At 39.9% G+C, this 14,407-nt stretch overlaps 1 protein-coding gene across 7 annotated transcripts in view; it reads right to left on the bottom strand.

Annotated features, from left to right (window-relative positions):
• Window positions 1–14,407, bottom strand: part of ZFYVE26 (zinc finger FYVE-type containing 26) — a 53,999-nt gene that overhangs the window by 20,354 nt on the left and 19,238 nt on the right. For all 7 annotated transcript variants that reach the window (XM_063334918.1, XM_063334917.1, XM_063334919.1 and 4 more), the window contains 14 exons: window positions 13,028–13,179; window positions 11,503–11,701; window positions 10,916–11,179; window positions 10,615–10,734; window positions 10,201–10,365; window positions 9,006–9,233; window positions 7,509–7,614; window positions 5,974–6,713; window positions 5,230–5,426; window positions 4,235–4,339; window positions 3,536–3,658; window positions 2,613–2,789; window positions 1,224–1,470; window positions 20–118 (listed from right to left, as the gene is read on the bottom strand). In XM_063334918.1, the coding sequence (XP_063190988.1) occupies window positions 20–118; window positions 1,224–1,470; window positions 2,613–2,789; window positions 3,536–3,658; window positions 4,235–4,339; window positions 5,230–5,426; window positions 5,974–6,713; window positions 7,509–7,614; window positions 9,006–9,233; window positions 10,201–10,365; window positions 10,615–10,734; window positions 10,916–11,179; window positions 11,503–11,701; window positions 13,028–13,179 (2,922 nt within the window). The remainder of the gene's footprint in view (window positions 1–19; window positions 119–1,223; window positions 1,471–2,612; window positions 2,790–3,535; window positions 3,659–4,234; window positions 4,340–5,229; window positions 5,427–5,973; window positions 6,714–7,508; window positions 7,615–9,005; window positions 9,234–10,200; window positions 10,366–10,614; window positions 10,735–10,915; window positions 11,180–11,502; window positions 11,702–13,027; window positions 13,180–14,407) is intronic.

The raw sequence follows: 14,407 nt of genomic DNA, 5'->3' as shown, positions 1-14,407 counted from the left end.
ACCAAGGTCTTAACCTTACCAGCAAAGCTGACAGGAGATAGTTCCGATGATCCTGATTTAGAGAGCGCTTCACATTCCAATACCTGATTGAGACTTTCTTGGATACGTACCAGAGAATCTAGGACAAAGGGAAGAAAATAGAATAAAATCAGAGAACAATACTGGACATACATCTACCTGTTTTTAAGAAGATTAGAGGAATCCATTCACAGGAGTATGTAAGCACAGGACTAGCTATGTAATTACACATTACTATGTTCTCATGAAAATTAGTCCACAACCATTAATGCAAAACTATATAAAATTCAATGACCTAAAACACAGAGAAAGGGATCCTTACCAAAGCAATGGATTATGGATAGGCACAGGAATAATACGGCAGAGAACAAGTATGAAATGTGAAAGCAATTAGTTGACACAAGATACTCATGGCAAATATTAGATGCTTCACATCTCAGTGGAAGGAACACACTTGCAAAGTTATAGGTTATTTGGCAGGAAAAGATAAGTCTGATGCTTTTATGTTAACAAGAGCTGCTTCTTTAAATCATAAAATGAAGTCAGCATTTGGAAACTGGCATAATGCAAGTTGGTACCATATATGTAGACATAAATATAGACAGGCACACAGAGCACCTGCTTTTAATAGAGCAAAACAAAAGCACTGGGCTTGATCTGCAGCACCCTCTGCTGTTCCAGTTCTAAAACCCTGAAAGGAGAGAGCCGAATGCAGGAGAATCTAAGACAATACGGATGAGAAGGGATTGGCAAACCAGAAAGGAGAACTGTGCCGAAAATGTTAAATAGAACTACAGGTTTAAAAATCATTTATATGAAAAAAGGAACAGGACTCTGGTAGGAGGGAAGACTATGGAAGATTAAATCCCCATTCGATTTGGGACAAGATGCATCTGGCTGCAGGTTTTAGAACTACTTAAGTCATCAGTGACTGCGTTAAACAGGAATGAAATAAATTTGAACAATATCAAATAAGAAGAGAGACCCCAAAGAGGAGCAACAGAGGAAAGTCAAAGAAACCCTGGAAGCTGTTGGTCATTGAGAACATCTATTTAGAAGAAAGGCAAAGACTTTAACATGTTCTGGGCTAGAGGGAGATTGGATGCACTCATCTAAAAATGTTGTGGCACAATTGGCAAAATGATCATGGAGGGAAGCTGGCCCTTCTTTCCCAAGTGAAAAACAGCATTCTCACAGACAGTCACCTGATCTCTTTTCTTTTAATGCGAAAGGGAAGTTGAGAGCTTTTCCTGCATACTTGGAGAGCAAATTGTCAATGTCTTCTACGGTAAAACCAATTTCCTGTCCAGCTAAGAGTTGGTGTAGTGTCTGCACAGCAACAGCTACCCAGTCCACCTTCATATTCATGAGGAGCTGTTCCAGCATGAGCAGTGGCCTGGAGGAGAGGTGGAAGTAGTTAACACGGGAGAGCTCAGGCAGAGTCAGCAGCACCTGAGACACAAGGAAAAAAGCATATGTTAAAATTATACACCTTCAAATCTGTGATTCCGTGAGATTAGACAATAAACTAGCACAGTAGCTTAGGCAGAGAAGAGAATAACATATAGAGGCAAAAAAAAAAATGGAGGCATGAATTCTCAGACTTACTCCTACTTCTATTACAGTATTACTGCAAGGATTTGCAGAAATTACTTAGTTTGCACTTTCCCAGTCTATAAAACACTGCCTCACTTCAGAGGCAGTTGAAGAGTGGAAAGCACTTTGTGACCCTGTGACAAATATGTTCTAGCAGGGTAGAGCAAGTACATTCTCTTATTAAAATAAGCTTGTAAAAAGAATATCAGCCCAATTCTTATCCTTTCCTTATAAAGGGAAACACTGAGAGGAAAAAACAACAGCAATTCTCCTGAAGATGGACAGTTAATGTGGACACTTTCTAAAATAAATAATGTCTTCAAAAGGGACAAGTAAGGAAACAGGAAGCTCAGCAAAATACTGTTGTGGCACACACTGGAGCAAGCTGCTATTTGTAGTCCTACAACAAAATATACATTACGAAAAGCACTGCTTTTTGTTTACATATAATGCATTTGACTAAGGTCACCTACTGGTTAATGTATCCATTCCCGGGCTGAGCACAGAACCTGTATGACTTCTGTAAAGGCAATGGCCATCGAAGAAGAGTGATAGTGTTTACCTTTGGAAGGCACTTGGGAGAAACATGCCATGTAAGTGTCAAAGACTCTCTGACACAGAGAGTAAGTTGAGGATGCTTTCTTTTTCACTGGGACAAAGATAACATCTCTCCTGATAAACACTGCAATTTTATTTTATACCCCTCTTCCTTTTACTCTTGTGCATTTCTCCACTCCCTACAGCTCAAACACAAGACTGCTCTGTTCATATTGAGAGCTGCAACCACCTCATAATACCAGAGCTGCAGAGATGGAAAAGAAGTTTTAAGCCATCTCTAACCTTTTTTTGGATCCATGAGGCTCAGGATCTTAGATCTGATATGGTCCGAACGCTCTGGTAAAATCTATAGACTTTATATTTATGTGTATTATGTATTATAAAGTTACTTATATAAAACTATATTGCTGTTAATCCCACAATGCAGGAGTTTTACTCACCTTTGATCCCATATAAAGTGCCTGGATTTCATTACGGCGTGCTGTTGTCAGGTTCGCATAGAAGTGACCTGTGAGGTAATCAGCCAGGAAATGAGACGCTGCCAAGTTCGGAGACTGGTCAAGAGACTGTTCGCTGATGGCAAGGCAAATACCAGGGTCTTCAATTCTTTGCAAAAGCTACAAATACAAACAAAATACAGTGAATCCCTACTACATTCCTGGAAAGTAGCCTTTATAACAGGCAGTCCATGACAGATTATTGCCCTACAATAGTCCAGCAAGCAAATTAACTTGCACAAGTGTCTTGCATATATAAGGATGATGTAAATAATCCATTTATAGACTACTCATTACCTATTTGCTTCATCTATTAATCAAAGTATTTTTAAAATTAAAGCAAGCGGAAAATTAAGCAACGAATGGGACAAAAGATATAGTGATGAGAAAGCTTCACTTTGCTTCCAGAAAGTTTTCTAAGCTACATAGTCTGAAGGAGTCTGCACTTTATTTTATGTTCTCTGTTATTAGGAACAGCTCTATAATTATTAAAACCAGAAGAATTCACACTTCACTAATTTGGGCACTGAAGCACAACTGACCAATTCCTGCTATTAGTTCCACTTCTGTTTCTTCTGCTTAAGCAGAACAGAAATGCTTCATTATGATTTTTCAAATAAAAGCGGCCTTGTATTTCCATGTAAGTGACATTTATGCTATTAGGTCCAACAACTAGATTGCCAAGCTGGATTTTCACTTAAGCGGAACAGAGGAGAGCCAGGATACTAAAAGCATATCTAAGCAAATAGCATCTCTTAAAAGCGATGAACCAAAAAAGCCACAAAAATGCACACAAAGAAGGCAAACAAAACAGTTCTCAACTTATTTGACCTATGCATGTAGGGCTGAAAGAGTCCTGCTATTACCTGCAATGCTTTTTCCATGTCTCCCATCTCCAATAAGTGGAGAAGGTGCTCACGGTGAAGGTTGATCAAATCTTCCCTTGGGACAGGATATAGGTGGCCCCATTCCTCACACAACTCATAATCCTAAAGAATTAAAAAAAAAAGTTAAAAAAATAAAAGAAGGACAAACTCTAGTCTCTCTCATACAGCTGTTTCTCCCAAAGTTCTAATCAACTTCTTGAGAAATTCTATAGCTTAGACTCCTCTCCCAAATGCAAAAAGTAATAATTACACTGACAATGGGAAGATGACAGTCAATTTTGTCAGTCACAGCCTGCATTGAGAATACCTTCTCATATCACAGTAAGCAAGTTGGCTTTTTAGAGAGACACTTTTTCTACAGTATTAGAACTTCTATAATAATCAAGCCTGTATTATGCCAAAAGCCATGCTATTAAAGTCTTCAAAATTCTAAGAGAAGAGAACAGGTTGTATCTCAGAGTAAGAATTATAATTTAAATTTAAGGATTATTAACTACATGTAAATCTTGACATTAAACACAGACCTGTATTTGTTTCTGTAGCACAGAACTGAGTAAAGGAATCCTTCCTCTCAAGGTTATCTCCATTGATCAGTGTTTTAAGGTGCTATTTCAACAAATTTATCTATTCGAGTTTAGTGCATTCTAATACAACAAAATTCCCACAATGATGCCTAACCTTTGCTTTCAGAATGATGTTCATGACAGCCTCGGGGTCATCAGTGCAGGCTTTTTTCAGATCTTGCCAGTCATTCCACAATGGTTCATTTTGCACATTCAAAATCTGAAAAAGTTAATATTAGGGTAGCACAAATTTTAAAAGCTTTATCTACAACAATCATTAAGTCTCAGAAAACAGCTGAGCTGATCACATCAAGAGTTGCTTCATACAAAGGAAAAAGTTAAAAAGGAGATTCATATTTATCGCTAGCCCTTTCTGGGATGATGCAATGCACTTGCACTCCAAAAAAGACTATGCAGTTTTCTCAGAGGTATAAGTCTACAAAGTACATTTACAAGGGAAGGTTTAATTATAAGGGAAGGCAATAATTATGAATGAAAAAGTACACGTATATTGCAGACATCACTGGCACTGCAGATAACGGAGCTAACTGTCAGTTAGCAGAACTATCACCAGACAGAGCTCAGCAGGAATTTATTATTCCTTTCTTTGCTCTGTTTGGCTTTTCAGTCGGTGCTGAATTCCAGGCCAGCTAGTCTGACCTAACTTTGGTATCAGCAGTAAGAAGAACTGACTGCAATACAGACATGCTTATTAGACCACTAGTCTTATACACCATGCCGACTTGGTACATCTGCACCTCTCAAACTTGTAAAATGATGAATTGCCACCGAAAGCTTCCAGAGGCTCTAGTGTTTGTACAGAATGGAAAAACATACTTTGTAAAAAAGCAGCCTCACACAAATGTTTATGTCTAATCGTATCTGCAGACCTGAATGCTAATAGGAAAGTGGCAAAGTTATGAAGGATGCAAGCAGAGTGTTAACCGGACACTAAAGCACTGGAAAACACATGAACGGTTTTGGACGAAAGACATTAAAAGCTTTTGCGGTCAAAAAATAACAAAGGGCTAAAGTTGTTTCAAAGGACAAGTATATTTGCTCCCTGCTGCCTATTTCATCTCACTGGTTACTTAAAGAATGACTTTGTACCTTTTGATAAACCTGAAGTTCTTTCTTCCTGCTCTGCAGACTTTCTTTTAGTTCATCAGTCATGCCCAAATCAGAAATGCAATAAGCTAGGATTTCCAAACAGGCATCGAGGGGCCATTTGTCCAGACAGCGCAGGGCCAGCCTACCTCTCAACGTCGCATTTTTTACTGGGAACAAGTATTGCCAACCATCCTTATCTGTAGAGGAAACAAATCACTGGTTTGAAACTCAGTTTCTGTAATTTGAAAAATAAAAAAATCCTCATCCTTACTGAATTGCATCACCAAGAGAAACAGTATGGTGCTGAAAAACTTACACCAGATTTATCCCAAGTGTCACATTCTTGGGAAGTAACCAAAGTTAGCATGGGACCCTTACTACCTTTATACTCCAAAAGGTACCTCCTTTCACAGAATACATCATCCATGTACAACAATGATACTGCTGTAAGACATGTTCCACTAACAGTACTCAGCTCTTCACATAAAAATAACACCACAGATGCATTCCAATTCTCTTGTACCAAATTGGTCAGGATCTGTACATTTGCAAAACAAAAAAAACACCACCAGAGAAAGCAAATCCAGGATGAAGGAAGGGAAGGGACCTGTTTCTGTCTTTGGATTTGCCCAAGAACCACTATCTTAGTTTCCACCTCCTGATACAGGCTGTATTCTTTATTTAAAAAAAAAAAAAGAAAAAGAAAGAGATCACAGGAAAAAAGTCTGACTTAATCCTTCTCACCTTCAGCAGTTGCACAGCTCAGCACAGCATCCTTCACATTGACCAGCTCCTCCACATCCTGACTGTACAGATCCAAGACCTTCAGAGCTCTGTCCCAATCCTTTGCAGCAAGAGCTTCTTCAAAGACTCCCGTTAATACCTTAACAGCTGTGGTGGAATTCAATCCTAGGAGAACCAGAGATATGTAAGTCTTGCCAGAGAAGACAGCAGCCAAACTGCTACCTTCCTCTTGATGATGCTGAAGTGGCTCAAACATAGCAAGAAGAAACCTTTCCAATATTGGGAACTCCTTCAACAATGCTTCACACTCCCTGGAAATCTGTTCCAAACCTAAGGGCACCTCCCGTTTGCCCCGAAATTCCATCCAAGATAAACTTGATTTGGAAGTTTTCTGTATATTAGATGCACTTAGACATGCCACTGTGGCCATTAGCTTCGACTGAGACTTCAGGAAGTCCAGGGAGGAGGAAGTGAGCGTGTGCTGGCTCAAGTCAGTCACAGAGGATGGGGCCTGAGTGGAAATATCCTCAAAGGTCACTGCAGAATCATGAATAGGTATTTCAACATCTGGAAGGCAGTGGTAGGCACACTGGTGTGCTAAGTTGCTGATGTTTGTCAGAAGAGACTTTGCCTGGCTGTTTTGCCTTGCACTGCACAAGGACAGTGGTTCACAGCAACAGTTAACAATAACTTGCTGCACATTCAAGTTCAACTCTTCTTTAGCCAAGAGAGAAGACAGCCTGCAGGATTGAAAACAAAACCAGCTTACACACACAAAAGGTACTTTACAATTACATATTCTCATAAGTCTTCCAAATGTTTTGTGAACGCAAGCCCCCTAATATTCTTCACAGGTACATACAGGGAAAGAGTACACATCCTATGTTTACCCAGTATGAAAAAAAACCATATACAGCACAACATGGACAACTCAGAGCTTATGCTGACATTCCTTTAAAGAAAAGGAACTTACTTATCAAACATTGACTTTTATCTGAATAAAACACACAAAAATGGTTCACCATTAGTGCTCATCTTTTTAAGAGCTATTTCATCAAATCAGACACTTTCCATGCCAGCCTAATTTCATAATTTGTGACGGAAGAACATTAGATTATCCAGTTTATCTGCTGACCAGGGCAAGAGCCGTGTCCAGCTGTATTCTTAAGAAGCCTTAGTAGTCTATTTTATTTTGTTACACTGCTAAGCTGCAAGTCCACTGCTCTGAACTTTCACACATTCAATTAAAAAAAAAAAATCCACATAAATGCACTCTTTCTTCACAACATACAGTAATTGTTAAATATGTGGAGCTGCGGTTTGCCCTGTCAAAAATCTTCAAGTTGGTAGAGAAGCCAAAAACTAAGTTCCTCCCTGCACACTAATCCTTGCAGCATTAAGTGATCAACTGGTGGGACACAGCAGGCAGTACTTCTACCTGTGCTAAGTAGCCGGAGAAGAGTTCAAACCTGGGTGAGGTCCAAAGTCACCAAAACCAAAATAACCTAGAGAAGTATAATCTGAAAAGCACCAACCTGTCAGGATGAACCTGTCTCTCAAACACAAGCTGGGAGAGCAGCTGAGATGGACTCTGCTGTAACAGTATGAAAGGGTTCCCCACTTTCACTTCTGCAGATATATCTTTAAAAAAAATCAGAACGTTTATTATAATACAAAACACGTTAGCTGAGTACACCAACCAAGTCTTATTTTTGGAACACAAATTTTATGAGCCTGAACCTGAAACCTCTTTGACCAAATTCACAAAGGTCCACATTAACACTAGTGTGGTAAAATCCAGAGTAAATTGCAAGGTATTTGTGATTATAATATGATTCTCAAACTTGACACCACTGGCTCAGATTTTACTGGTCCTTTTACCAAAACAGGCAGAGTGGAGAGTCTTTGGCCTTTAAGTGAGATCCGGGTTCGGTTTAGCAACTCTACTTCAAACTTTCACCAAAACATGTATTTATGTTAAGAGACAGAAAATGCGCAGTATTGGTTTCTGAGGAGTCTCTGGATATAGGTTAGTGAGTCCATGCTCTATTCCAAAGGGAGCAAAGGCAGAGGGAATTCACAGACATACAGCTATTTTTACAAGAGGAGTTAAACCCTGGCCAGTATTGCCGAAAAGCCTTTGTATCCACTACTCATGTCGAGTAACTGTGAACAGATTCTTGTAAGCTTACCTTTTTCTTTTATCGTCCAGTACAATGAAATTTCCCGAGAACTCCCTCGGTCCTTAAATATTGTGCATTTTTTTGGCTTTGGCAGTTAATCAATGAGGACTGAATCATGTCCATCGAAAAGTTACGGTTGGCATGGTAGTGACCTGAGCTGAACCAGCATGTCTGAAAACAGATCTTTAGCTTCTTTTCTTATCCTCTTGGGGAGGTATTCTCTGAAATCAGTACTGTGGTATTTTACATTACTGCAGCTCAATTAGTGTTAACTTCAAAAAACAGACAAGTGTTTTTTCCCCTGTCACACTGAATGGTTCTGTTCTGCTGACAGCTTCATGTGCTGATGGCGCATTTCTTTTCATGGACTGCCATCGTTTGCTGATTCTATGAAAAAATTTTGCCTGGTTGCCTCTGCACAGCCTTCTACGCAGTCTCTCCTTATCCCTCTGGAGCAGCAGGGCGCTGGCTGCCCCTAAGGGAGCTGAAAAGCATGCCGCATGCTGATGCACTGGATGCAAAAATCAATCTCACCTTACAGGGTAGTGACCAGAATTTTGTAGGTCAAGGGTTGTTTGTTCTGTCTAAATGAACTGCAGAATCTGGGTTGGTAGTTAACATTACTGTTCTCGTTTTCCCACTGTCTATTTTTACCTTGGCTGTGCATGGTCTAGGTGTTAACAAATAAAATTTAAAAAGCACTGCAGTAATCGGTTGAAACCAAAAGATCTGACTATACGTAGGTAGTAGGCATGTTTGGCAAGGAACCATTTTTGCACAATTACTTTCCAGACTACAGAGTCTGGGTATCTTCAGCTAGGCTCAGACTTTCCAGCAGAAACCCCTTACCTAGCTCTGCATTCAGGCTTCGTAACACAACCGCAGCCAGTGTAGTGATGTAGTCAAAGAAGGCCTTCACAAAGTTTGTCTGCATGCTGCTCTCTGGCATAGTTTGCATGTGTTGGTCAAGAGTCCTCAGCAAGAGCTGTGTTTGATTCCAAACCAGGTGCTTCTCCAGCTCTGCAGGTTTCAGAGAGGCCTGCTCCACCAAGGTGCCAAGCAGGGTCCCTTTAGACTCTGGTTTAAAAGAATAGACATGCATCCAAGATTCAAGTAAGTATTAAATGCAAAAAAGGAACAGGGAGAAAAAAGAAAAAAAAAAAGGAAAAAAGAGAAAGAAAGAGAGGGCTTAGCCTAATTTCCTCTCTGCAATTACAGATTTCAGTCTAGGCATAGCAATTTCATTAGAAGCAGGAGAAATTTTCACAGCAGAATAAACCAATGGTTCACCCAAATTGGTAACCATGCCTTTGACAAGTTAGAAACATATTAAGCCAGGCCTAAAATATATCTAGTTTTGTGTCATTAACACATAAACTTATTCTAAAATACAGATGTTGAACATGTCCTTGTGCTCCGTAACATTTAGCCCTTAGAACTCTCCTAAATTTTTGGTCATTAAACATACAAATAGCTTTAAATATTTTACAAATGCCTACATGCCATTTAGAAACTTGGTGAATGGAGGAAAAAAAACCAAAAACAACTAAGAAAACACCCCAGTGCTATATAATGAAGAGAGCTCTGAGAAAAGGCAATCGTGGAAGTCTTTTTCAGAAAAAGATGAGACTTTTATGATAGAGCTATGAAAATTAGAAGGTATTATGTTACGATAGTTTTACAAGTCTATCTCTTTTTTGTTCAAAAAAAGCAACAGTAAGGGTACTCCTAATTATCTGTAAGTTAAAATACGCCTAAAGAATTCCTTGTTAGGACTGAAGAAAAATAGGACAAATAATAACCTCAATTGTACTCATTGATATTTTCCTTTCTTCTGTAGCAAATCCACAATTTTAGCTCTGAAAACAAGTGCTCGGAGTATCAGAATTACAGATAAATTTTACACTTTGAATTTATAATTTTTTAAAAAATATATTTATACATACATCAAAGAGCATTACTATTAGCTTTATAGTTGTCTGGATAGGCCAAAAGAAAAATTTAGATCCATTTGTTAGTCTTTACTATCACAAAAATAACTCACCCACAGAACGTTCAACACGTGTCAGTGCTTTTAGGATTTGATCCAGATTTTGTGATAAAACAATTTCATTAGTAATACTTTCTTCAGTCAAGGCAGGGTAGCAAGCTTGCAGAAGGTCTACAATACTGCATCGAAAATGACTTCCTATTTTCTCATCTGAGACCTCTACAAAGAGGGAGAAAGAAACAGCAATTATAACAAAGACAGAAATATTTTTGCACAGAAAAAGGTCCACAGAAACAAAACTGTATTATAATCAACCAGTCTACCAAATACAAAGCGCTTCAGTTTATTCAGTTTATTAATTAATTGAGCTTGCCCCCACCCCCCTCTCAAATTTTCTACTGCAACAGAAGGCAAGAATTTGATTTAAGCACGTTTCAACAGAAAAATCTTACCAGCAAAGCATATTACCTGGCTTGGATTGCCCTTGTGATGTGCAGGAATAATTGAGAATTTTACTTATTTGCTGTAGAACTGCTGGGAAACCCTTTACACCTTCAGAGCGCAGTAAAACACAGTCAGGTCGGTGGCCTGGAAAAGCCATTGTGCAAAGGGGACAAAATAAAAGTTAGGAGTGGAAAAAGAAGAAACTAACATGAAAGTACAAAATGAGATTTAATTAAGACTCAGGCATTAGCACAAACAACACAGCATAGAGAGGCACTTTCTGCTTGCAGGCCCATGTTGATACACACAAATGCCAAAAGCCTACCCCGAGTTTCAAGGCTGTTGTACAGTCGTCTTTCTGCTGTTTCCAAAAGCTGTTTGCATGTTTTCCAAAGATGGCACTGAGTACAAGCTAGGTCAAATGCCGCCATGGCTGAAGGACTGAGGTCCTCAAGGACTTCCCGCAGAGGATCAGTATGCTCCAGCTGTATGTTGCTGATCCAAAAGTTTTCTTGGAGAGTAGGGGCAAGACTTCCAGAAGTTGCAAGCAATTTATCAGTAACATCCGAGATGGAATAAAACACCATACCTACACACGTCAGCAAAACACACAATCACTAATTAAACAGCGTATTTATCTCAGATCCTGTCATGGATAACTATCCTCTAATCCTTTAGGAAAATAGTTCAATAGGTGGTCTGCTTCGCGGACCAATTACTGCAGAATAGATAAAACTAACTGGGCATCAACAGCAAATTTCAGCAGTCTTAGTCTCCTTCTAAGTCAAAGAACCATCACTTACTCTTCTGAACAATTCTTGCACTCATAATGACAGTATTCAAATTGCTTTCTCCTGTTTTCCACTTCTCCCTCACCTTTTATGAGAAGAACTCAAAAAACCCAGTCCTTACCAGCTGCTGCTGCATTCCCAATAGCTTGCAGTGTTGAACGGCCACTGCCAGATTTCCTGATGCCTCCGGTACCATCTGATGCTTGATTCTCAATATTGTGCTCCACTCTTGCCATTTCTTGTACCGCCTCTTGGTAGCGCTCCATGAAAACCAATTCACCATAGCACGGTGAAGTATCCAGATTAAACATCAAAGCCACCTTTCAAAAACAACAATAGATGTAATTACAGAGCATGTCAAAAGAAGTTTTCAAAGGTCAAAGAGTTCTGGCAGTTTCTAGAGGGAATAAAAAAACCAAACACATCCCCACAGACACAGCAGGCTGAAATGGTGGGAATTTTTCTAGGGAGTTTGAAGTGCCTGAAAAATAGGGCCTTAGATGTATTTTTCAACTGTTTTCATAAAGTTCAGCTATTATTTGCTGTAAGGCTAGAGTTGAATTAATTTTTGTTAACCACACTTTTCAGAATGACTCTGCATGATTTCAATACAGTATGTAATGAGAGAAATCTATCGAGCTGGGCCTCCAAAGTAAACTATTTTAAACAAATTCTTATTCAGCAAGGAATACCTTCTGGAAATTTAAACACGGAGTAGATAAGCACAGCTGTCAAAGTTCTTATTGTCAAATCAACAACAGAAAACAAACCAAGATTGAATTCTTTATCATCAGAGATACTGAAATTCAAAGTAACAAAGCAAAACAAGTGCTTTTTTTTGGCCCTGTAAGTAGGGAAGAGATGAAGTAGCATGCTTGACATCAAACAGAACTAACGAGCTGAGTAGTAACCTGCTGCTAATGCAATGCTTATATTAACTGCTCCAACATCACTATTTGAAACTCAGACAGGTCACTGCTTTTTGCAGAGGATCCAATCACTGATGCACCTCAAGATGTTTTTTCACAGCATCAGCCCAAAAGCCATATAAAGAAAGGTATGGACAGCTGCAAGGGAGCAAAGAACTACAAATGCCCAGACTGTCAATTTCAAGTCTTTCTGCCTATTCTCAGTACTGTGAATTTAGCCTCAAAACATACCTCCTTCAAATAAATTCAGTCACCACTTTGGCTCTGCTTTGGGTAAGGAACACATTTGCATGTTGCTGTCGAGTTTACAAGTGCCAGAGTGTCATGGCTTTGATGCACTGACTAAAGTAAGCAGTTCAGATGCTGCCTCCTCATGAGGCTTCAAATGAGCTCTTCACGTTCTTCATTCAGCTGAAACACTGAGCTTGGCCAGCTCTCATCAAACCTTTTCACCCTTTCAGAACCCAGGTTTAGAGAAAGCATTCTTATATACCAAGTTAAAAAAAAAAAACTAGCATTCTTGGGATGTTGGTTTGGAATATCTTTGTTCCTTTCACTTGCTTCTACTTCTGAAGTGACCCTTTCACTTGGAATGCAGATGCTTCAGCCATATGCTAGCTAAAGCAGAAGGAGCAGAAATTTCATCAGCTACCACAACCACAAACATCAACACAAAGTTAGATTTTTACTTGCACAAAATACATGCAACTCATTTACCTGATGGGCTTCTACAAAGTTCCCTCTCAAAACACAAGAAACTAATAGCGATTCTGGTGGGGAAAGCATCATAGGAATGAGGGGGTTCTGCTGCTTTGGTCTCACCCTGCTTTCCAAATCACTCAAGCCAGACACATTACTGGTACTTCCCTCTGCAAGACAACAGAATTAATCCATATACTATTACGGAAAAAACATTTCACCAAGTAACAGCACCTCACATAGTTAACACAAAAATACAGGAGCAGAATCACAAGGATGTTTTAGGGTAAAGAGGTCAACATAAACATCTTGTTAAAAACTCTCATAATATTTTACTATTTGGTGAGAATTTTCAGTTTGGATCTCATCCAAATGTAAAACTGTCTCATGGCTACATACTGTGGATGAAATGCTAGGGCACTGGTTCAATGTGGATGAAGGGAGAGGGAACTGAGCACTGATGACAACTTTTTGACGCAGGTGGTGGAGGAACCAATGAGGAGAGGTGCACTGCTGGACCTTGTCCTGACAAACAAAGGACTAGCTGGGGATGTGAAGGCTAGGGTAGCCTTGGCTGCAGTGACCATGAGATGGTGGAGTTCAGGATCCTGCATGGAAGAAGCAGGGCAAAAAGTGGAATTACAACCCTGGACTTCAGAAGAGCTAAATTTAGCCTCTTCAAAGACCTACTTGGAGGAATCCCATGGGCTAAGGCTCTAGAAGGAAGGAGGGGGTGCAAGAGAGCTGGCTAATACTCAAGCACCGCTTCCTCCAAGCTCAAGATCGGTGCAACCCTAAGAGCAAGAAATCAGGCAAAGGAGGCAGGAAACTTGCACGGATGAGCAAGGAGCATCTGGAAAAGCTCAGATGGAAGAAGGAAGTTTATAGAGTGTGGAAAAAGGGACTGGCCACTTGGGAGAAGTATAGGAATGTTATGAGAGTATGCAGGGATGCAATGAGGAAGGCTAAGGCCAACCTGGAATTAAACCTGGCAGGGGATGTAAAGGACAATAAGGAGGGCCTCTTCAAGTACATCAGTAGTAAAAGGAATACTAGGGAAACCGTGGGCCCACTGCCGAATGAGGTAGGTGCCCTGGTGACAGAGGATCAGAGGATGCAGAGAAGATGGAGTTACTGAATGCTTTCTTTTCTTCAGTCTTTACTGCTAAGACTGGCCCTCAGGAATCCCAGACCCTGGAGGTAAGAGAGAGCCTGGAGAAAGGAAGACTCTCCCTTGATCGAGAAGGATCAGGTTAGAGATCATTTAGGCAGACTTGACAGCCACAAATCTATGGGCTCTGATGGGATGCAGCCACAAGTGCTGAGGAAGGTGGCAAATGTTATTGCGAAGCTGCTCTCCATCATCTCTGGAAGGTCCTGGAGAACAGGAGAGGAGTC

This window comes from Chroicocephalus ridibundus, chromosome 4 (genome assembly GCF_963924245.1).
Source record: "Chroicocephalus ridibundus chromosome 4, bChrRid1.1, whole genome shotgun sequence".
Taxonomy (NCBI): domain Eukaryota; kingdom Metazoa; phylum Chordata; class Aves; order Charadriiformes; family Laridae; genus Chroicocephalus; species Chroicocephalus ridibundus.
This window is presented reverse-complemented; position numbering and strand designations above follow the sequence as displayed.